General features: G+C 36.4%; 1 protein-coding gene across 1 annotated transcript in view; it reads left to right on the top strand.

The window, feature by feature from the left end:
* The window catches only part of DMD (dystrophin), a 1,889,362-nt gene that overhangs the window by 408,570 nt on the left and 1,455,081 nt on the right, over positions 1–25,711 (top strand). Inside the window, exons 21-24 of the mRNA XM_010599731.3 lie at positions 2,823–2,993; positions 9,312–9,494; positions 14,756–14,890; positions 18,259–18,408. Coding sequence (XP_010598033.2) covers positions 2,823–2,993; positions 9,312–9,494; positions 14,756–14,890; positions 18,259–18,408 — 639 coding nt within the window. The remainder of the gene's footprint in view (positions 1–2,822; positions 2,994–9,311; positions 9,495–14,755; positions 14,891–18,258; positions 18,409–25,711) is intronic.

The following is a 25,711-nucleotide window of genomic DNA, read 5'->3' as shown; positions in this document are numbered from 1 at the left end:
GCAGACTTTGGAACTGCAAATTTCACGTGATTTGTACAATCTCATAGCCTGCAGGCCAAATATAATCCACATATGTATTTTCTTCAGCCCACACTGCTTATTCCATCATTTGAACTAGGCGGCAGCTACACAAGTGGAAATTTTATATAGAATTATCAATTTCTGGCAACTGAAGGATAAAGAATATTTTCAGCAATGCTTGTAGTACTTCTGCTCTGGGAAATATTCAACTAAAGCTAAGGAAGAACCTTTCCATTTACATGGGACAAGAACTCTCAACTTTCCCTTGATGCCACAAATAAATATAGAACCTTGACTTGTCTCGTTTCTCTGCTTTTATTATTTTCCCAGAGACCTGGCACATTTTTTTCTCTTAAATCTCTCCTGACCAAAGAGCTTTTTGTAACGGTTGTACTTACCCCAATTGCTACTTTATAGCTCTTAGTTATCAGCATATCTTGGCATGAAAGCCTATACACAATGGGAAGGCCATGTATCTGCTCTAAGTAGGTCACCCTACGGCTGTCATCAGTTGCCTTGGAATCCTTCCTGATCAATATGGCCCCACATGTGTCAGGGTACAATTATACTTCATAGGGATTTCAGTGACTACTTTTTCAAAAGTGGATTGCTGGGCTGTTCTTCTGAAGCGCCTGTCACTGAACTCCAAATGCCAACTTTTGGTTAGCAGCTGAGTACTTTAACAGCTTGTCAAAATATTTATTTACAATTCTAAAGACCAGGTACATCATTTGCTTAGGAGAGTAGAGCTTAAAATATAGTTCTAATTTAACTATACTAGGTTCAAGATGGAAACCCTGGTGGCACAGTGATTAAGTGCTACGGCTGCTATCCAAAAGGTTGGCAGTTGAAATCCACCAGGCGCTACTTGGAAACTCTATGGGGCAGTTCTACTCTGTCCTGTAGGGTCGCCGTGAGTCAGAATCGACTCGACAGCTATGGGTTTGGTTTGGTTTTTTTTTTAGGTTCAAGATGATTGTAAAGTATAAGGAGTATTAAAATGATGATGGTCCTGCACATATTTAGAATTTGGCAAAGTTTCATGAAAACCTCATTCTACTAAAGCTAAAATAAATTAGAAGCTTACTATTACAACTCTGTTACTTTAAAGATAAAAAAAAATAGAACATGTTTAATCCCAGAGAGAAGAATAACATCATTTTTTTTAAGACTTTTGTTTTTACATTAAGAACGAAGTGATATATAATGTCATTCTAGTACAAAATTGAGGTTTTCCCCTCCAGCATGTTTTAACAGGGTTCTTTTTAAAAATTCATTACCCACTGCCATCAAGTCAATTCCAACTCATAGCGACCCCATAGGGTTTCTGAGGCTGTAAATCTCTACGGAACCAGACTGCCACATCTTTCTCCCACGGAGCTGCCGGCGGTTTCGAACTGCCAACCTTTTGGTTAGCACTTGATTGCTTTAACCACTGCACCACCAGGGCTCAAAAATCCATTGACATATATAATTTTCTATTATATATATATGTTATGTGTTTTGCTATTGTTCTGACTGATAAATAGTAAATTCCATCGTAAATATCTTAATATTTCAGAGATGTGTGATGTTTTAAAAAGCAGAGATCCCCTATAACGATAATACTGTTTCGCGTTTTGCTTTTTAAACTTACAATTGAATTTTCGGCAACGTTTTACTAACAATATATTGGTGGTACAAATTAAACACTGTATATTCAATTCTGTACGCTTCTTTTTGGATTATTCATTCTTGAAAGTGAAAGAGTAGACTCAGATTATATGAACATTAAATATTTTCATCAATTTTGCAACTTGCTAGCTCAAAGGTTGTACCATGTTGGATATTTCCTCGAACAGGTGTTAAATTTTTTGTTTCCCTATATCCTTGCCAAAACTGGGCATTTTAACTACATAACTTTTGCCCATCTTACATATGAAGTTACCTTATTTCATTTTGCTTTGCAGTTATTTAACTATGAATGCAATTGAGCATCCTTGCACATATACGTGGACTCTTTTGAGTTCTCTTTTTGTGAATTATCTGACTATGGCATTTTGCTATTCTGTGAATTATCTGAGTATGTTCTCTGAATTATGTAACTATGGCCTTTATTTTCTACAGTTTTTTTTCCTTCTGAATTATGAGAACTATCTGAAAGTATATAATTGTTAAGATCCTAGAATATTTGAAATAGTACCAAAGAGCACAAAGAATTACTGCTTTATGTGTGCCAGTAAAATCAGCATTCCAACTAAAAAATATTATTAATCAATTATGTTTTTCTTTATACTTTATTCACTGAAAAGCATTGCCATATGGGATAGTTAAATTATTGTCATAGGGAAAACTGTTCATTTTATTAATTATGTGCACCAAGTAAAAGACTGTAGCTTATTTCACACTTATGTGGAATTAAGTGTACCAAATTTCCACAAATTATTTTCTTTATGCATATAAGGGCCAGTGTTTATCTTTACTATATTTACAGTCTGTTATTTACAGACTGCTGTGTACCAAATGTTTTTTTTTTTTTGGTGTAATAATATAAGAAGTCCTTGTGACCCAAATAAATGTTTTAGCACTTGGCTGTTAACCGAAAGGATGGCAGTTCAAACGCACCCAGGCGTTCCAGAGGAGAAAGATCTGGCTATCTTCTCCTGTAAAGATTACAGCCAAAAAAATCCTAGGGACAGTTTTTCTCTGTCACATGGGGTCTCTATGAGTCATAATCGACTCAACAGCACCCAACAACAGCATGTAATAACCTAATGATATTGTTCTCTAACTTTCAATATTCATACTTTGTTTTATGGAAGGTCTATGCCAGAAAGGAAGCCTTAAAGGGAGGTTTGGATCAAACCGTAAGCCTTCAGAAAGATCTGTCAGAGATGCATGAATGGATGACACAAGCTGAGGAAGAATACCTGGAAAGAGATTTTGAATATAAAACCCCAGATGAATTACAGACAGCAGTTGAAGAGATGAAGGTAAAACAAACCAAATAAACCAAGAAAGAAATGCAACATTGCTTGAAATTATTCTGGACAATCTCTATGCTCTTCTCCTGGTTTAATTCTATAGGTTGATTTTTAATTAATTTAGCTTAAATTGTAATATGCATTATGTAGAATTCTTAAGCTCTTTCTGAAGTTCAATGCATTGCGGTCAAAATTTAAACCTTGAAAATCACAGTGTGAAGCATTATTCCCTTCAAAATTTAATAGTGTTAAGAGATGGGAATTAGCTCATCATATTAGCTGTTCCTCACTGCTGAAAATTCAAGTTAAAAATGTGTGAAAGTGTTCTTGGAAAGACAATTAAAGTGTGGTCAACAGGCTCTGATAATTTAGTGGTTTAAAGAGGCTTCTAAGAGTTTGGAGCTACTAGATATTTTAACTAGTGGTTTTTAATATGGATAAAAAGGACTGAGTTTAGGTACACTACTCTTGAAGCAGTAAGATAAAAGTAGCGTTGATTTAAGGCTAAGGAAACTGATATGTAGCATGAACTTAGAGGTGAGGCATGGGGTTGAATGTAGAAAGTTGCATTTCACTATAACCTTGGACAGCTCAGTAGTCTATGTAATCTTCAATTTTATCATGTGTCAATAGGATTATAATTCCTAACTCGAATGTATGACCTGAGTATTGGAATTTGTAAGTATGTAAAGTTCCCAGCCCAGAGGAGCACTCAATAATTTGCAGCTATAATAGTAGCTGTTATTTTTATGTATTAGTAGTAATTAGGGCCTAGGTAATCATATCATGCTCTAAATTATGTGAAATATTAATAGATATTTGTTTGATCCCAGGCAGCATGACAGAACATAATCATTTTGGAGCCAGAAGCTTGGTTTAAAACCTGGTTTGTCCCCATGCCAGCTGTTTAAACGTGGGCGACTTACATTAATCCACTGAGCTTTAATTTTTTAATTTGTAAACTGAGTATCAACATGCCATGTTTTTTAGAATTATTGGAAGTGTGAAACATGAAAACCCTAATATTATACCTGGCACATAGTAGATGCCCCAAACTCAAAAGTTATAATTATTATCATCAATGTTGATGATAAGAAATTAGTTACATGTGCTATATTTTATAATTTATATGATCATTCAGTATATATTTATTGTAACTATTGCCTCTGGCCACCAGAAAGCACTAATGTGAAATCTCAGATATTTTAACATTAAATGTATCATTTGGCTTTGGTCTCATGTTGTTGTTGTTAGCTGTCTTCATATCAGCCCCCGACTCGTGGCGACCCCATGCACAATAGAACTAAATGCTGCTGCCCAGTCTTGTGCTATGCCCATGATGGGTTGTGGATAGGACTTTTGTGAGGCATTGGGTTTTCACTGGTTGATTTTTCAGAAGTGGATTGCCAGGTCTTTCTTCCTAGTCTGTCTTAGTCTGGAAGCGCCACTGAAACCTTTCAGCATCACAACAACACACTAACCTCCACTGATGGACAGTAGTGGCTGTGCGTGAGGTTCATGGGGATGAGAATTTACCTGGCATGGAAGGAGAAAATTCTACCACTGAACCACCAATGCCCTCTTGGTCTCATGTAGAAAGTAAAATTAAAACAAACAAGAAATGCTCTGTATTTGTATTAATAATAGAGTATTAAAAACTATAAGATTATTCTAATCGAGTGTTACCGTATATCGTTCATTCATGTATCAACAAATATTTATTGCACGTTTACTGTGTGGTCACTGTGAGTCAGAATAGATTTGATGGCAAGTAACGACAGCAAGAGGGAAGGGGAAAGCAATAAATAGGGAAAGAAATAAATGCTTTGAATAATGATAATTTGCCTAAGAAATATAAAAACCAGGAGTGTAAGAGAGAGAGGAGTTAGTGGTTGGATGGGGGGAGGTGGCGAGATTTTGTTTTTGAAAGGGTTGATTTGGAGGGCATTGGTAAAGAATTATATTTAATCTGAGATCGGAATTACAGGAAAAAGAAAAACATTAAAAAATCTAGTGCAAGCTCATTCTAGTCAGGGGGAGAACTACTTCAAAGACTCATTCGAAAGAGAAAAAAGCCAGGTGCTTGAAGGGGTCAAAGCAGGGAATAAATGAGTTTGAGGGGCTGGGTTGACATCCCCTCATACAGGATTTTGGTAGGAATTTGGCAGGAATTTTCATTCTAAGTGAACTGGGAAAGTCATTGGTGATAAAAAGGTAATGTTATGCTTTTCAATGGGATGATGAGAGGCCAGTATTATGAAAATTATATAATATAATTATACGAAGTAATATTGTCCAAACTTCTCTCTCTGCTAATCAGAAGTCTGAAATTTCCAGATAGGTCAAAAATTCAGCCATAATCACAGGTTTTGTCTTTGGTAGAGCCAACAGGCTTGAAGCTATTTCATTCCATTCCATTCCTTTCCATTCTATGCTACTCTAAGTTATTCTATTTTAATTTATGAAAAGTATGTGGCACCCCTGTAACCTTCCTCCTCACATCTCATTTCTCTCATAGTCTGCTCTCGCCACCTCTTTCTAGTACTAGTTATTTCTCACCTTAATTTCCAACGTAGATAATCAACAGTCAGATTCGGTTCAGTCACTCTATGTTCCTACCAGGGTTCCTTTGTTTGGTTCGGTCCCCGTTTTCGCCCTTCTCCCTCGCTCCTTGAGCAGTTTATATATCCTGCAAACCACCTAGTCAGTTCCCTTTTCTTTCCCAGTGCTGTAAACTGTCTCAAATTTCAAATTTCTAAAAATAATTCCTGAAATAAGAAGTCTATCCAATTATTTCCCATTAATCGCTCTGGTTAAATAATTGAACTAGCTACAGAACTGGTGCCCTATGGGAGTAATATTGAAAAGAGGAAAAGCTTAGGTAGTTTTTGGTAACAGCAGCCAATGGAGTTGACAGGAAGCTCCCATTTCTTTAACTTTCTGCCTATCAGTCAAAGCAATCTCTTTGCTTCTATATCGGCACCTAGAAAGGTAGTGATGAACCCTTGTCCAGGCTTCCACCTATGCTCTTATTGGGCAAGCAAACACATCTTTATTTTCAGAAGAGACAGACAGACCTACGCTGTCATCTCCCTCTGACTTACTCAGAAGAAGAGTATAGACATCCTTCTATTTCTTTAGTTTTATTTCCTGTGTTTTGCTTGAAGACTACAGTACCGTTTTAATGACTTATTTTTCTACAGTAAACAGAACTTTCTATCAACACAAAAGAACCAAGAGATGTGTTTGATAAATAACTAACTTCAAAACTCTTTTGGAGGTCTGCAGTAACTATATGCTAAAACTTTATATTAAAATTCTTTTACAAAACTGAATTTAATCTTTGGACTGTTTTCTTCTTTTTTATTTTTTACAGAATTCTATCTTTAGTCCTAGCGCATAAAGGAACTTAGGCAAATGTATTTACTGTTCTCATTGGATGGGTGACAGACTAGAGCAGTGGGTCTCAAAATTGAACATGCATCAGAATCACTTGGAATGTTCATTAAAACACAGAGTGCTGGGTCCAACCCCCTAGTTTCTAATTCATTAGCTCTGGGGTGGAGCCTTAGAATTTTCATTTCTAAAAAGATTCCAGGTGATTCCAAGAGACAAGTTCAAAAATGGTTTCAAGAGACCACTCTTGGAGAACCATTTGGTTTGAGATATTGGCAATGAAAGATGTCCGAGCATATGATGGTTATATTCAGGAAAGGAAGGGAACCAGAGGCACCATTTCTGACAAGGATTATATCTAAACTATACCAGTTATTTAATTTTCTACTTTTGCATACATTGGAGAAGTTCCTCATGATCTCCTTTTTCCGTATTTACCTGGGCTAATATATTTTTTTAAATATATTTTGCTGTCTTTGTTCCCTGAACCCTTCCTGACTTTTAAGCCTGTTTTTAAGAAAGAAGTCATGAAAGTCTAAATATCAAAGAAAGAAATGTTCTTCCTTCTGAATTTTTTGATAGTTGCCTGGGTTGTTTGTAACTTGTATAAAATATAATTTCATTTGCTAGATCTACTACAATATGCTCCTTCTTCATCTCACTGAAATGTCAAATGCACTTAACAGGAACTATGAGAAAGAAAAGACATAACCCCCAGGACAATTAAACTCTCTGAGCCTCAGTTTTCTGATGTTCGATATAGATATAATAAAGCACATCTCAGAAAGTTTTGTTAAAGATCCAATGAGGTAACACATACATCGTGACTGATATAGCACTCAGTAGTACATGTTGTTGTTGAGTGCCGTCAAGCCGATTTTGACTCAGGACAACCCCATGTGACAGAACATGACCTCCCTATAGGATTTTCTACTTTATAATCTTTATGGGAGCAGATAACCTAGTCTTTCTTCGGCGGAGCCGCTGGATGGGTTCAAACCAGCAACCTTTCAGTTAGCAGCCAATCGCTTAATCATTGCTCCACCAGGGCTCCTTACAGTAGCACCCAGGATGTGATTAAAAATAGTTAAAGTTTTTGACAATGTTATAAGTATTAATACAGTCAAAGTGTGGTTTTTGAAGAACCCATTCTTAGTGGTAAACCAAAATTATTTATTCGGAGTATTTAACTGAAAATTTTAGTCTATTAAAGTCAGTTAAGGCAAATATTTTATAGTTAGAACACACGTCATTTGCCATCATTATATTGTATACTTTGAAGTCACTATGGGAATAAATCCTGAGGAGTAGGACAATTACATTGAAAAGCGTAAAGGCATTTTATAGTCAACATTGTCCATATCCTGCTCGTGTCCCCTCACTCTCATCACTTCGCTGCTGGCAAGGCCATGTTCAATCTGCCAGAACTTCTTTCCTTTACCTGAGGGATTTTTGTGGTCACTGCATCCTGCTTTCCCCACCTCTCTGATAGGCTGCAAGTACTTGGGAATTAACATTCCTCCAATAGGCTTCAACCAAGGAGGGAGTTGGTATATAAATACCCCAGCTGCCCAACTTGAGTGAGATAACCCTAAGGCATGTATTTCCCAGGGCTTCCCAGCTGAATTAAACACCAGTCACCAACAGTGGTTGCTGGGCTTAATAAATATACCCTTGTAATCTCCCTTTGTTTTCCTGTCTCAATTTCCTGCTCCTCTACCAGTATTTTCTTCACATTCCACATAAATTACGTTTGAAACTTCATGTCAGGACTTGCCTCTGGAGGAACCCAAACTAAAGATACACAGTGTGTGTGTTTGTTTCTAACACTCATGCACTGATTGACAGATAAGTGTAAGGGCCCTCCAGCCAGAGATCACCAGTAACACTCCTCTAGTTGAACAAGTTGAGTTTATTACTCTTTGCAATAAGGAAGAATGTGCACCATGGGAAACTCTGGGGTACTGAATAAGAGCACGTAAAAAGAACGTATTACAGGCTTTGGGCTTGTGTTAGGTGATTTGAGGGAGAATTTATAACTTTGCTTTGCATTGGATGCTGTCAGCAAGTGTAAGTAACTCTATGATTGGGTATCTTAATAAATCTTGTATGGAAGGTGGGTAGACTAGAGAGCAAGGCTAAAGCTGTAATTGATAAAAAATCAGCAGCCACTTATATTAACCAGGGTAGGGGGATGTTTGGTATTTTGTGGTTTGAGCAATGTTTATATTTTTGTCTGTGCTCAGACATGATTATGGAGTGGTCTTGTGGTTGCCTTGATCCATCAAGTTCTCAAAGTAGCCTTGTCTGATATAAATGTTCTGTGAAAAAGTTTATATTCAGCAGGAGAACAAGACACAGCTGTGAGTGCCAGACGACAGGCTCCTCCTTTTTCAGGAGGCTATTCCACTATATAAACAAACATGGGTTTAGAATCACTGAACAGAACTTTCTTTCATCAAAATATGGTCCCAAATATAGCATTAAGAAGACCTTCCTATGTTAATTATCTTTTGATTTAAATAACCATATTTGCACTGATTTCAAAATAACTTCCATATGAGTAATTTATAAGTGATTTCAACTGTAGACTGTGAGATATTTTTGAACCTAGTTAGTATTGAAATATGTGTCTTTCCTGTTTCAAGGAGCTTTATTTATAAAGATATGTACGTATCTGGCCACAAACATGTACCCATATACAGTTTATGAGTAAAGATTTATGATATTCCTATTGTAATTTATTTTCCTCAGGTTTCCTATTATAACGAAAACTAAATTTGTGGAAGGTATTTGAGACAGAATTGAATTTATTTTTATTAATCCCCTCCTAATTGGGATATTATGAGGAAGAAATGATATGTGGCATAGGAGAGTGTTTTGAAGTAAAGCGATTGCCCTGCTATTAAAACAAAGTTCTTTGATTTTCAGAGAGCTAGAGAAGAGGCCCAGCAAAAAGAAGCAAAGGTGAAACTCCTCACTGAGTCTGTGAATAACGTCATAGCTCAAGCTCAACCTGCAGCACAAGAGGCCTTGAAAAAGGAACTTGACACCCTCACCACCAACTACCAGTGGCTCTGCACCAGGCTGAATGGGAAATGCAAGACTTTGGAAGTTAGTTCCCTTTCCTTGATCTTTATCAATTATGTCACTATATGGTCATACACAAAGCATAGAGGTTAAAAACATGGGCCCCTGTTGTAAAAATACTTGAGTTTGAATTTCTCACTCAAGCATTTACAATTAACGTGAGTTTGAACCTGTTGCTTAACTTGTATAAACTGGTTTCTCATCTGTAAAATGGACGTAAAAATAATACCTTCCTGTTGAGAAGATTAAATAATCTAATTCATTTAAAGTACTTAGCCTAATGCTCAATAAATGTAAGTGGCTGTTAGGCTAATTCTTTTTTTATTATTACCATTATTTTTAGGTCACAAAAATCCTATAAATAAATTTTCTTTGGGTTTATAAAAATTGGTCTCTTTTTGACATATATTTGAATGTGCATAAATTCATTTAAGCATCTTAGTGGGAAGATACTCTGTGGAGAAATGCATCTTAATATGATTGTCTTTAGTAATTGCTGTTCCTTATGGAATTCTTTACAAAACATTATCTATAAACCTAAGTGTTTATATATGTGCAGATTGGTATGTTTGTATTTTTCCAAAGATCACATTCATTTGTCAAAATTTTATTTAGTTATGTTACAAATGTGTTTCTTCTTAAAATCTCCTACTTTTATGTTATGACATGCATTTTTTCCTTTAGTTAAATAATTGAAACATATGCAATCTGTTTTTTTTTTGAAAAATCCCAACTTAATGAGTAATTAGCATGAAAGTTTCATTTTTCCAATGACTACAGCGCCATTTTCTGCTTAGTAGTTGTCTTCTTAAACAATATTTCCATCAGATCCCATCGCTTTCATTCATTTTACTCTCATTTAAATTTTAATCTTAAACGTTGTTAAAATCTTTCACCAGTTCAGATTAATCGTGTAGTTTATGCAATCTGTATCAACGAGGGAGTGAGAGAAAGTGGTCTTACAAGTCCCTTCTCCCATACTATTTCTGGGTACTGATCTCCTAGTGTTGGTATTGCTGTTGCTGTTAGTTGCCTTCAAGTCCATTCCAACTAATGGCAAGCCCGTGTGCGCAAAGTAGACCTGCTTCATAGTGTTTTCAAGGCCGTGACCTTTCAGAAACAGATCACCAGGCCAGTCTGCTGAGGTGCCCCTGGGTTGGATCAAACTGCCAACATTTTGGCTAGTAGTTGAATGCATAACCATTTGCGCCACCTGAAATATACTGTTCATATGAATGTGTCTTTCTTGGCTGGCCACAATTGCTATTCCCTTTTGTTAACATCCACACACGTCTGTGATGGTAAGTCTGTTTTTCCTTTTCTGTAGGTTATATCATCACTGACCTGGCTCGTTCTTTGTAAACTTGGTATGGTCTACTGGGGATCCCAGATGGCTTTATTCACATGAACTTGAAATTCAAGAAGATCTCCTAGGCGTTCTTAGTACCTTGCAACATTTAGCAACATCTTCAGGTTGACTCTTGCCAGTAGAATTACACTACAATCTTTTTTTTGACCCATGCTTCTTTAATCCTTTATTGTTATTTACTGTCCACATCTCAATTCAGAGTCTGCAGGTGCTGGCAGAACCCATCTTCTTTACCTTTCAGGGACTAGAAATTTTAGGGAGCGGTCTTTGGCCATACTTGCAGCCCAAAGCACAAAGGCGTATGAACTCCCCACTCACTTGATAAGTCATTTTATTTTAAACACTGAAGAAAAGCTACCAGATATGTTACCCCTACACACCTTCATTAAAAGGTGAGAAAAAGGAATTGCCTAGCTTCTCGAACTTTTTTTCTCTTCATTTGCACCAAATGCCCTCCCCGCCAGCCCTCTCTGTTTAGACCACAGGTTATGAAAACTTTTAATAGAAGTTCTTCCAACATAGAATGTGGGAGACTAAGCCTTGTATTTCTTAACCGTGTACTGTACTTGCCAATCCCAGGAGAATAGGTCCTACTAGCAACTTATATCACAAAGCTAAGCATACTTATTATAAAATTTTCTAAAATTGTTCTATTATCTCTGTGTCTTAAGGCGTGAATTCTGCCACTTGTTACAACTACTGACTCCCTCTAGTGGTCGTTTATTTCCTCGTGTGGTTTGTAATTTTTATTTGTGAACTCACCTATTGCAAGAATTGTGTTTACTAAAAATCCCCTCTGCTCTGGGTTGTTGGAGAAACCATAGGTATCTTTTGTGTTTTTCTCTATCAGGGTCCTAAAGGTATAACATTCTGCCCTCATGACATAAGCTTAGGTTTCAATATCTTATGGATGGATCCTTGTTTTCCAACCAAATGCTCAGTGGATGCTAAACTTTCTTGTTAATCCTCCATATTTCAGTGCCTAAGGTTTTTCTAGCTCTCGTTTCCAGGCTGGGTGGCTCACAGCTTTATGCTTTTCCTTCTTCTTGGCATGTATGAGAGCAATGCCTCAGTTCCCATCCCTTGTTAATGTTCAGTATACTAGCTTTTATGTCATATGCCCCATTCTGATATGCCCCAAATTTGTAAGTATCGCTCCACACTCTCTACTTGTGCTTGAACTTCTTTCTTAGTTTCTACCACCTGAGAATTTTTCATACTTATTTCCCAGATCAGTTATGGTTTTAAAATGTTTTCCTTTAAATTTTTTTCAACATTTTGGTATCACCGATGCAGAAAGGGGGGTTACCACATCAGCTCTGTCTACCATTTTGAATGGAAGCTTCCTTCTTCATTTATACTCTCCTTTAAAGCCTCTTTGAATTCTGTGGCTTCATGGCAATTTTAAGTTCCCAACTGTTAAGCTTAACCGTTATTCTAAGTGGCTTTTAGTTCCAATTCAGGCTGCAAGACTATATTTTATTTTGTAAAGGTGACCTGTGAAGCTGGTACATTCAGCCTCTCCAGCTGTGTCCTTCAGATGCACTGAGGACAGAAGAGGCCATCCATCCTGATGGTTAAATCAGCAAGGTAGTTCATTACCTCAATCTGCACCAAAGTTAATAAGACATATTACCAATCGCATCCCCTTATCTTCAAAGCTCTAAAGTACCCTCGGGTATTTAAGGAGATATTTATATTTTCCCACTGGGATCTTTGCCCAGAAGGAAGACAGCCTGTAGTCCAGCAGGAGCTGGAAATGACCCAGATTTAAAATTTCTATCACCTTTTAGAGCAAAATACTTAATTTCACTTTGTGTGATGCATTGTACACAGAGTAGAAAGCCAGTATGAATGTTCCTAGGCTGGCAAGGCAACTTAGACTGATACTTTTCATCAGTTAGAGGGGGAATATCCTCCATCATTTGTAAACGTTATGAGCAAAGGAAAAATCATGGGAAACTTGATAGGGTTTTTAGTTTTTCCTAAAATAAAGCTTCCTTCTAGGCTTTCTTTTTTTTTTTTTTTTTGTGGGGGCAAGAGGGAGGAAATTGGTGGTGTACTAATATATTTATAATTTTGTCCAGTATTTACAATCACAAATCTAACAGAAAATGTTCATTATTCTATTTTTTCTCCTCTATCACATCTGCCTGCCCTTTCCCCCAATAGCTGTAACTATAAACCATAAGTTTGCCTTTATTATCCATTTGCTTAAAAAAATATACTATCACATACATATGAATGCCCAAACAATATAACATTCAATTTTACTTGTTTCTGAGCATTGTAAAAATGGTAATGTATATAATTTTCTAGTACTTACTCTTTTCACCCATCATTTTTGTGTCTAAGATTTATACGTATTGTTCTGTTGGCTAAATGTATTCATTTTCACTTCTGTATTTAAGTGAAATTATTATTTCACTTAAATTATATCCATGGTATAAATTATATATTCTCCTGTTAGTGGACATTAAAGCTGTTTCTTTGTGTGTGTGTGTGTGTTGTGTATGTGTGTTGGTTATTACAAAAAGTGCTGAAATGAACATTCTTGTAACTGTCTTTTGTTACCCATTCAAACCAGTTTCTCTGAGGACGTATAACAAAAAGTGAAGTTGCCGGGTTGTAGGGTATGTGAATGTTTGTCTAACTGAGAATGACAAATTGTTTTTCCAAATGGTCATTCCAATATACATACAAGCCTGCAATGAATAGCAATTTTCAGACTTCTCTTTTTTACCAGTCAACATAATATGAAATATCTCATTGTCACCTGGATTTATATTCCCCTGATTAGTCATGAGATTGAACATCACTTCATGTGTTTATTGGATATATAAATCCTAATTTTTTTAAATGATGGTTCAGATCTTTTATTTTTTTCATTTTTCCAAAGGGTTGTTTTTTCATCTTTTAATTGACTTGTTAGAGTTTCTTTTATATTCACATTTATCTTTTATAAATGCTGTAATTGTCTCCTTCAAATGTGAATCTTTTTTTAAAAATTTTCTTTATGGCATTTTTTGATAAATAGGAGGTTTTGATTTTAATGGAGTCAAATTTATTTGTCTGTTCTTATTATCAGTTTTTTTGAACGTCTTATTTAATATGCCCTTCCCCATCCCAAAGTCAAAAAGATCCACTTTTATATTTTGTTCTAGAAATAAATTTTTGCTTTTTTTTATATATATGAGTACGTATGCATTTTTAATCAGTCTTATAATACCGATCAAAAGCCATTAAAATAGTCATATTTTTGGTAATCTACCTCAAGGATATGATATGTAATATATTAAAAAATTCATGTTTGTAATGATGTTCACCACACATTCATAAAAGCAAATAAAACTACAAATAGTTTAACTATCCGATCGATGTGTATTAAAGAAACAAAGATACAGCCACTTAAATGAAACTTTAGGTTTTTATTATAAGTTTACCTTGTAATATGGAAAAACTATAGAATGGCTACTGATAGAGAGCTATAATTGAATCCATGCTTTAATTTTAGCTATCACATTGTTTATATATGATGAAGTCTAAAGTGGATCATATAAAAATGCTAATGACGTGTTAGGAACTTAGGATTTATATATGCATTTTTTACATATGCTTTTATTTTTCTATCTTCTAGACTGTAAGGTTGGTGAATTATTTTTGATAGTTAAAAAAGTAAGTCACTGATTCTTGAATTTATTCATGTAATAAAGCATTGCCTTAATGTTTTATAATTATAGTGGTATTAGACGATCAAAATGACTGGTTGCATTTGAAATTATCTGCTGCAAATGAAAAGGTAAAAGATCTAAAATGAGAGCCTTCAGTTACAGAAGCTTTAAAAATGGAAATGCCAACATCTCATATTCATCTTTTGGTTAAAAAATTTCATCTGTGATATCTATTTCCTTCTTAGGAAGTTTGGGCATGTTGGCATGAATTATTGTCATACCTGGACAAGGCAAACAAGTGGCTAAATGAAGTAGAACTCAAACTCAAAACCACTGAAAGTATTCCTGCTGGATCTGAGGAACTCTCTGAGGTGCTAGATGTAAGTTGCAAATTAACCTAAATTATGATAATTTATATGCAGTATTGAAAGATGCCAAGCACCAAACAGAAAACAAATTCAAAGAAAACCATAAAGTAGAGTTGAGTTGCTATGTCTCAACCAGCTCTAGAGATTTAGATAAAGCTTGTGTTCTAAGAACCCTTCCAGTCTCAAGGTTTAAAAAAAGTTTTGACTAGTCTCTTTTCAGAAGACGCTTTTGTTATAGTGCTAAATTCTATGTTGAAAGTTTTCTTTACCTGCTTAAATTTAGTACAGACCTGCAGAGACAGTTTGAATGCACAGTTTTACTCGTTTGGAGTGGAGCTAAACAGAATGATAATATAACAGTATTTCTGCTTTGAAAGCTATTCCTATTGAATTGAAACATTTTAAAATTATTGAAGATTGTAACTTTATACCTTGCAGAATGTTTTGATGTATTAGATGGTTATGCTTTGGTATTGGAAATATATTTTTTTAAATGCTCATCAAAAGATTAATAAAATTTCAAGCTTTCTTTTGGAAACTTTTAATAAGTAGAAAAGAAAGGAGTTTGCACATACAAGCTTTGATTTCTATTAACTTGTGACATTTATCATTCATGCTCTGTGCATTTTATGTGTAATGAACATACATGATTTTAGTGTACAGCTGTATGTAGTGTCGATTAGGTATAAATCTGCCAAAATAAGGCATATAAATTAACCAAGATCTGAAGAAAATATAAAATGTTTGCTTAGACAAAATAGAATAAGAACCCTAGAATGTCAGATGAGAAATCTAGAGATCATTTTATCTAACTTTCTTGTTTTCACAAGAGAATTGGAAAACTTGAAAAGGTTTTAAGGAACATGAGGAAGGTCTCATATGGACTGTAACTTTGGCCCTGTCCTTTTATTCAGAGATGTTCATTTGCCAAACATTCCTTGGGAATCAACAATGTGATACATCTTCCAAAAAAAAGATGAAACAAATTTATATCTCTTTAATAAATAACAGTGACCAGAGAAAAGGATGTGATAGTGCAACTGTCCTCTGAAATAATCAGATCCTGCTGGAAATATGTCTTACACGCTGAGTTTTCTTGAGAAGCAAAGCCAGTGAAGCATATAAATGTATATAGAGAGAGATTTTTATCAAGGAAATGGCTGATGTGGTTCTAGAGGCTGGAACGTCCCAAGCCTGTGAGTTAGGATAGAGGGTTCTCCTGGTCCATGTAGCCGCGGAGGCTGGTGAACCCAAGATTGGCAGGTCAGAGAACAGGGCTCTTGCTCACAGGCTACAAAGATCAATTAATTCCAAGTTTGGCAGGCAAGACAGCAGGTAAGCTGCTAGCTCAAGTCCCAAGAACCGAAGGTCAGACAAACAGGAACCAGCTGCAGGATCCAGAGTGAGCAAAAGCCCACAAGCCTTGCCAGAATGTCCATTTATATTCAATGCAGGCCACACGCCCAAGCAAACTCTCTTTCAACTGATTGGCTACTCACAGCAGATCCCATCATAAAGGTGATCACATTATATCAAATTTCATCACGGAAGTTATCGCAACATCATAACCCAGTACCCAGTGCCATTGAGTCAGTTCCAACTCATAGCGACCCTATAGGACAGAGTAGAACTGCCCCATAGAGCTTCCAAGGAGAGCCTGGCAGATTCTAACTGCTGATCCTTTGGTTAGCAGCCACAGCACTTAACCACTATGCAACCAGGGTTTCCTCACAACATCATACAACTGCCAAACCACTGAGAATCATGACCCAGCCAAGATATCACACAACCTTAATCATCACAGAGTACCATGTTAAATTCTCAGTATCACATTTCAATAGATACACTGAAAAACTGGGGATATTCATATAAGAATGATCAGGATAAGGAGAAAAACTGAGATAGTAAAAGAAAATATTTAGAAAATAAAGGGGGAAAAAAAGACTTGTTAAGATACACTGTCTTTCTGCAAGAATTTGAATGGTTGATGCGTGAGAATAGGCCTACACGTTGACAAGCCAAGTACTGACTACACCACCATTCAAAACAAGGATAAAAAACTCCTAAACGATTTCTAAGGTTCCTTCCACTTAAGATTTCTGTAATTGATTCCTTAATTTTGCTTCACCCCTTTTATTCCACATTTTTTTCATATCCTAGGTACTTTGTTAAAACCTTTTTTTAAAAAAGTATTCGTTAAAATAAAGTCTTTTTAAATTAAGACTTGTTAGAAGTAATAAAATGTACACATTATAGGGAAAATTATTGATAATAGATTTTTGTACTCAAGAATTTGATGGCCTTTAAATTAGTTTAAGACATAGTTGCATTTTTGCACAGATTCCTTATAATTTGGAATTATAAGAATTCTTTATAATTTGCTTCAAAATTTAACAGGAAAATATATTGCAGCTGTTCAAATTTAGAGAAAAATTCAGTATATAAGAAAAAATATATAAATGTGTTGGAGTATTTTCATTTCTTTGAAAGAAGGGAAACAACACAGCATTGAGAAAAACTGTTAGAACATAATGTCCATCCATATTCTAGAAACATGTTTGAGATCCAATAAGATGATAATGAGTCACTTGTTCTCTTAGCATGCCTAAACCTGACACTGAGATTCTTTTTGCCTGCACATCGTAGCCAGGCAACTTTGTCAATTTTGACCAGTATTTCAGTTAGGGATGTGTTAAGCTGAAAACAGAAAATCAAACAATGGCTTAAGCTCATCTGGTTATCTTTCATTGCCACACAAAGAAAACTAGAGGGAAACTGCCAGGGGAAGATGGCGGTTCAACTATATGATAAGGCTCCCAGTTTCTCTCTCTCTTTCTGCTTTACCTTTGTGAACATGAAGGTTCACATTCTCATTTTTATTGCCTCCCAGTCCAAAGATGGCTGCTGTACCTCCAGGCCATGTATGCATGAAAAAGTGTGAAGGGCAAAAGAGGTGATTTCTTCTAGAGAGACTACGGTTTTTTATTATTTGTGAAGGGAAGTCAGCTCATGAATTTCTGCCTACATATATTGCCAGTGTCATGTCACATGGCCAGTACTAGCTGTAAAAGAAGTTCAGAAACTATTTTAACTTTTTAGATTTTAGATTGGAGGACATCTAGGAAGAAGGTGGTTGTGAATTATTTTTAATGTGGCCAGTCCCCAATGTCTGTCATAAATCCAGGCAGATTCACATAGAACAGCATGATATCTTAAAGCAAATAACTATGATCCTTCATGTTTTATTACCTCAACTGAAATTTTGCTTCACATTGCTTGCGACTTAATTATATGTCGATCAGAAGATATTGAGCATTTTGTGGCAATTCAATGTATTTAGAAAAAAAGGAGAAATATGAATTGTTGCAAATGTGTTTCAGTCACTTGAAAATTTGATGCAACATTCAGAGGATAACCCAAATCAGATTCGAGTGTTGGCACAGACCCTAACAGACGGTGGAGTCATGGATGAGCTGATCAATGAAGAGCTTGAGACATTTAATTCTCGTTGGAGGGAATTACATGAAGAGGTACGACAATGAGAGTGAAAAAACACTTTAAAGTCATTTCTGTAAATATCTACCAAATACTTTCAAATATTTTTACAACATATATGTGTTATGGTCGTATATAATTTGTTAAGAATGCGTGTGATTCTATTCGTACTCTAAATATTGTTTATTTGTCTCAAATAATATGAGAGCTCTTATTTATATATAATGAAGAAATTTTCAAATTTCAGAATTCAAACACCATGCATGGTTTTTTAAACAAAATAATATATACCTCCCAATCAAAGAATATTTTGCATAAACTCTCCTAAATCAAGAATGGATTATATGTTAAAAAGAAATCCTATCTCATAAAGAAGTTTAATTCCATGTCCATTTACTGAGTGCTTCTACTAAACATCAGGCACTATTCTAAAGTTTGGTAATAAGTAAGACAAGATTCGTATCCTTCCTAACTTGTAGACATGAATTGATGAAGCCAAAATTCATTGATATCGTAATACGTGCAAGACTTGAAAGCAAACATTCATATAATGTGTGAAGAGCTGTGTTAAGATTTATTACAGAGGATTAGAGAAGCACAGAAAAAGGACTCTCACTTCTCTGGGTCAGAACAGGAAGATGTTTGAGTAGCTTTCTTGGAGAAGATTAATTGCGAACTACATAAAAATTAAGTGTAAACCAAATCCGTTGCTGTAGAGTTGATTCTGACTCATAGTGACCCTATAGGACAGGGTGGGACTACCCCATAGAGTTCCCAGGGAGCACCTGATAGATTTGAACTGCCAACCTTTTGGTTAGCAGCCATAGCTCTTGACCACTATGTCATCTAGGAGGTAACTAAATGGCCAAGCATAGGAGGGCATGTCTAGGCAAGAAAAAGGATGCATGCAAAGAATTTGAAGTGTAAACAAAGTGTAGGAGAGTTTATATATGGAAATCTGCAAGCCATTTGGTTTTGCTAGAGCAAGAATTGCAAACAAGGGAAAGTGAGCCCCAAAGAGTAGGCATGAGCAAGATTTCTAAGGGAGCTCTATAATTGTTTTTTAAACAATCCAGACTACAACCATGCACTTGGGAAACCATCAAAGGGTTAAAAATGTAAGAGGGAGGGAGAGGAGAGGTGCCATGATTAGGTACCACTACTATTGAGGTAGGATAGAGATGAGGTGATTTTAGGCAGTGAGACCAATTAAGAAGTGACCCTTTTAAGTCTGTTGAGGAACGGCAAGTGCAGTGGTGATAAGCACAGGGAAAAAAAATGCTAGGAGGGCATCTGTGTTTCTTATTTAGGTGACTGGTATCTGCTGTTTTTCATACAAGATGGAGAAAGCAAGAAAAAGCAAGTTAGGAGGTGAGAAAGATCACCTGTCACATTTTATATCCATTGAGCCTGACGTAACTATTAAGTTTGATACTACCCAAAAACACCTGAGACCAGGGCTTAGGTGCAGGTAGTTAATATGGGAAGTTATACCAAGAAACTCAAGTAAGGGATGGGCAGAGTGGGAATGAGAAAAGAGAAAGTCTGATAAAAGATGTGTTTAAGAGTCAGTTTCCATTGTGAGCAACTGGGCTAAGTTCAGTGGGAACTATACTATACAGAAATCATGTAGAACATGCTCAGAATTGTCCCACTAAGCTAATGGAAGCTGGGGTGTTTATCCATTGATTTTCCTTCCTCATCATTTGAGAGTTTTCCTTTGGGACATAAAATCCCCAGGACGTCTGGGATGCCTTCCTGTTGTTGTTAGCTGCAGTGGAGTCAGTTCCTGACTCATGGTGGCCCCATGGATAACAGAACAAAATGCTGCCCAGTCCTGCGCCATTCCCATGATACATTGCAGATTGGACCATTGTGATACACGGGGTTTTCATAGGCTTGTTTTCTTAAGTAGATTGCTAGGATTTTCTTGCTAGTCTGTCATAGACTGGACGCTCCAATGAAACCTGTTCAGCATCATAGCAATGCACAAGCCCCCACAGGCAAGTGGGGGCTACATGTAAGGTATGTTGGGTGGGAATCCAACCTGGGTCTCCAACATGGAAGGTGACAATTCTACCACTGTACTACCACTGCCCCTCTCTAGGCTTCCTGGGGCAGTCAAATTGAGAAATGTCAGCACTTAAGGTGAAAATCTGGCAGTGCTTGCAGATAATCTAGCCACCAAAGCTGAAGGTGAACTCAGAGGTGGGCCAAGGGGTTATATGGCAGGGCATCAACAGGGTTGGCTGCAGGACTTAGGAGGCATCTGGGTGGGAATAATTCATGATCCAGTAAAAGACAAATATATGGTCCTAGAGCCAAAAAGAGTGATCCAGGCTAGCTCCACAGATGTGAAATTTATCAGCCCACATGCCAGTTAAAATTGTGGAGTGTGTGAGATACCTGAGGTAAACCAAGAGAAAAGGAGTCAGAGACTCTAGGGGTCACACCCAAAATCAAGTGTGAGGCTGAGGAAACAAGGTCTGCAAAGAAGACGAGAAGAAATTATCAGAGGTAAGAGGAGGCCCATGTTAAAACTCTGCCACCTGTCTGTCAGTTTACCTTACTGTGGTGACTTGCATGTTACTATGATGGTGGAAGCTAGGCTACTGGTATTTGGAATACCAGCAGGGTCACCCATGGTGACCAGGTTTCAGTGGAGCTTCCAGACAAAGACTAGGAAGAACAGCCTGGTAATCTATTTTGAAAATTAGCCAATGAAAACCCTATGGATCACAATAAAACATTCTTTGGTGTAGTGTTAGAAGATGAACCCCCTAGGTTGGAAGGCACTCAGAACACATAGTGGCTGCAACAATGGACTTATGTATAAAATAACTGTGTAGATGGCACAAGACCAGGCAACATTTTGCCTGTTGTACATGGTGTCACCATGAGTTGGAGACAACTCTTCTCTTCACAGCTAATAACAAATATTAAAAACAGAAAGCTTAGTAGGTAGCAGTTTATAAAGTGGAGTCGATAAAGAAATATCAAATACAGTAGAGAGAGGTCTAGTAGGATGAAGACTGAATTGTACAATACTGATGCTGCTTACTATGTTTACCAGAATAGTTTTGATGACTCTTTGGTGGGGATAAGGAGAATATAGTGACAGTGAATTGCAGAATACACTGGAAGAGAAGAGCAGAAAGTAAATGTACACTTACCCTTGTAAAAAGCTTGTCTGTGAAGGGAGGGAAAGATACTCTCTTGGTGAAGTCTTTTGATGAGCCCAAGAGTTCAATTTTTAGGAGCTCTCAGTTATCTAGTTTATCTTCTGGTGTTTGTGCCTTGTTAGTTATGGTTCATATTATATTTATGCCATGTATTGGGGTCCCTGGCATTGTCTCTATTTTTTTTTTCATGGTCTTTAGTGTTTTAGGTTTTATATTTAGGTCCTTGATCCATTTTGAGTTAGCTTTTGTGTATGGTGTGAGGTATGGGTCCTGTTTCATTTTTTTACAGATGAACATCCAGTTTTACCAGCACCATTCACTAAAAAGACTGTCTTATCCCCATTTAATGGACTTTGATTCTTTGTCAAAGATGAGCTCACCATAGGTGGATGGATTTATATCTGGGTTCTCAATTCTGTTCCATTGGTCTATGTGTCTGTCATTATACCAGTACCAGGCTGTTTTAACTACCGTGGCTGTATAGTAGGTTCTCAGATCTGATAGTGTGAGGCCTCCAACTTTGTTCTTTTTCTTCAATAATGCTTTGCTTATCAGGGCCTCTTTCCTTTCCATATGAAGTTGGTGATTAATTTTCCCAATTCTTTAAAGAATACTGTTGATATTTGGATTGGGATTGCATTATATCTGTTGATTGCTTTGCGTAGAACTGATACTTTCACAACGTTGAGTCTTCCTATCTGTGAACGTGATGTTTTTCCATTTATGTAGTTCTCTTTTGGTTTCTTGCAGTAGTGTTTTATAGTTTTCTTCATATAGGTCTTTTACGTCCCTGGTTAGATTTATTCCTAAGTATTTTATCTTTCTAGGGGCTATTATAAATGGTATTATTTTCCTAATTGCTTTTCAAAGTTCTCCTTGTTGGTGTTTAGGAATCCAACTGATTTTTGTATGCTGATCTTGTACCCTCCTACTCGGCTCGATGGCACTGGGTTTTTACTCTGCTGAATCTATCCGTTGCAGTAGTTTTATTGTGGAATCTTTGGGGCTCTCTATGTATACGATCATATCATCTGCAAATAGGTATACTTTTACTTCTTCCTTTCCAATTTGGATGCCTTTTATTTCTTTTTCTTGCCTTTTTGCTGTAACTAGGACTTCCAACACAATGCTAAATAGGAGTGGCGATAAAGGGCATCCTTGTCTTGTTCCCATTTTTAGGGGAGAATGATGTTGACTGTTGGTTTTGCATAGATGTCTTTATTTTGTTGAAGAATTTCCCTTATATTCCTATTTAATTAAGAGTTTTTATCAGGAATGGGTGTTAGACTTTGTCCAATGCCTTTTCTGTGTTGATTGAGATGATCATGTGATTCTTTGTTCTATTTATGTGGTGGATTGTGTTGATTGATTTTCTAAAGCTGAGCCATCCTTTCGTACCTGGTATGAACCCCACCTGGTTGCGATGTATTATTTTTTTGATATGATGCTGAATTCTATTGGCTAGATTTTTGGTGAGAATTTTTGCATGTGTATTTTTTTTTTTTATTGGTAAGAGATATTGGTCTGTATTTTTTTTTTTTTTATGGTGCCTTTTCCTGGCTTTGGTGTCAGGATTAGGCTGGCTTCATGGAATGATTTTGGGAGTATTATTTCATTTCTATGCTCTGAAATAGTCTGAGTTGTACTGGTGTGAGCTCTTCTCTGAGTGTTTGTTAGAATTCTCCAGTGAAGCTGTCCAGGCCAGGGCTTTTTTGTTGCTGTTGGGAGTTTTTTTTTTTTTTTTAACCTCTTCAATCTCTTCTCCTGTTACGAGTCCATTCAGATTTTCTGTCTCAATTTGTGTTAGTTTAGGTAGGTAGTGTGTTTCTATAAATTTGTTCATTTCCTCTAGGTTCGTTCTCAAATTTGTTGTAGTACAATTTTTCTTTGTATTCTGTTATGATCATTTTTTATTTCAGTTAGGTCTGTTTTAATGTCCCCCATTTTATTCCTTATTTGGTTATTTGCTTCCTCTCCTGTTTTTCTTTTGTCAGTTTGGCCAGTGGTTTGTTGATTTTTTCAAAGAACCATCTTTTGGTCTTGTTGATTCTTTCTATTGTTTTAGTTTTCTCTATTTCATTTCTGGAAACCCTGGTGGCCTAGTGGTTAAGTGCTATGGCTGCTAACCAGAGGGTCAGCAGTTCAAATCCGCCAGGCACTCCTCAGAAACTCAATGGGGCAGTTCTACTCTGTCCTTTAGGGTCGCTATGAGTCGGAATCGATGGCACTGCGGGTTTATTTCATTTATTATTGCTGTAATCTTTATTATTTCCTTTCTTCTGGTGTCTGTGTGCTTCTTTTGCTGTTCTCTATTTGTTCAAGTTGTAGGGCTAACATTTTTATTTTGGCCTGCTCTTTTTTGATGTGTGTGTTTATTGCTATAAACTTACTTCTGAGCACTCCTTGGCTGTGACCCCAAGGTTTTTGTATGATGTGTTTTCATTCTCGTTTGATTCTGGGAATTTTTTGGTTCCCTCTTTGATTTCTTCTATTGTCCAGTTATTTTTAAGCAAGGCACTCTTCAGTTTCCATGTATTTGATATTTTTTCCTTGTTCTTCCTGTTATTGATTTCTTAATTTTATGATGTTGTAATCAGAGATATTGCTTTGTATTGTTTTGATGTTTTGGATTTTATTGTGGGTTGCTTTGTTTCCTGGATCTCTGGTGGTGCCATGGTTACAAATACAGCTGCTAACCAAAAGGTTAGCAGTTCGAATCCACCAGCTGCTCCTTGGAATCCCTATGTGGCAGTTCTGCTCTGCCTTATAGGGTCATTATAAGTTGGAATCGACTTAACGGCAATAGGTTTGGTTTGTTGCTTAAAATGTGGTCTATTCTAGAGACTGTTCCATGTGCGTTGGAAAAGAATGTATACTTTTCTGCTGTTGGGTGGAAGAGTGTTCTATATATGTCTATGAGGGCAAGATGGTTGATTGTGGCCTTTAGATCTTCTGTATCTTTACTGAGTTTATTTCTAGATGTTCTGTCCTTTACTGAGAGTGGTGTGTGGAAGCCATGTACTATTATTGTGGAACTGTCTACTTATCTTTCCAGTGATGTTAGGGTTTGTTTTATGTATTTTGGATCCCTGTCATTGGGTGTGTAGATACTTATTAGGGTTATGTCTTCTTGGTGGATTGTCCCTTTAATCATTATATAATGTCCTTCCTTGTCTTTTATGGTCGATTTTGCCTTAAACTCTATTTTATCTGATATTAGTGTTGCCTCTCATGCTCTTTTTTGGTAACTGTTTGCTTGATACATATTTTCCATCCTTTGATTTTTAATATATTTACGTCTTTTTGCCAAACGTGTGTTTCTTTTAGACAGCATATTGATGGATCATGTTTCTTTTTTATGCGTTCCGACACTCTCTGTCTCTTTATGTGTGCATTTAAGCCATTTATATTCAGTGTGATTATTAGTAGGTATGAGTTTGTTGTTGTCACATCGTTGTGCTTTTTGGTGGTGCTGATATTTTCTTTGCTCCTATTACTTTCCTGTGCTGAGTTCCTTTTGTTTGCGGATTTTCTTTTCTTTCTTTCTTTTTTTTTTGTTATTATAGATTTTGCGTTTACCGAGAGTTAATGTTTTTCTTCTTTTTTATTTTGATGAGGAAGTTTGGTAACTTTCTTTGTGGTTACCTTGAAAGTTGTCCTTGTCTTCCTAAGTTTGAACCAGTCATTTGTTACTTGATGTCACCTTGACTTTCTCTCCATTCGAAAGTTCTATACCTATACCATTTATTCCCTGTTTATTGTTTTGACATTGTTGTTATTTACAGACTGACACATCTGTTTCCCTGTTTTAAGTCTCTTAGCTTTAATTTATTATTGAGAGTTCTTTACCTGGGTTGGTGTCTGGGTGATGCTGTCCTGTGTCCTAGACTCAGGTTATGATGTTGTTGGTTCTCTACGCAAAGGACTCCCTTTAATATTTCTTGTAAGATTGGTTTGGTTTTTACAAATTCCCGTAATTTAGGTTTATCTGGAAGCATCCTAATTTCATCATCATATTTTGAAAGAGAGTTTTACAGGATATATTATTCTTCGTTTGCTGTTTTTTTTTTCCTTTTTTTTCAAGGTTATATATATGTTATCCCATTGCCTTCTTCCCTGCATACCCAAAACCTTGCCTGCATAGCTCCTGCCAAAT

Source organism: Loxodonta africana, chromosome X (assembly GCF_030014295.1).
Source record: "Loxodonta africana isolate mLoxAfr1 chromosome X, mLoxAfr1.hap2, whole genome shotgun sequence".
Lineage (NCBI taxonomy): Eukaryota > Metazoa > Chordata > Mammalia > Proboscidea > Elephantidae > Loxodonta > Loxodonta africana.
This window is presented reverse-complemented; position numbering and strand designations above follow the sequence as displayed.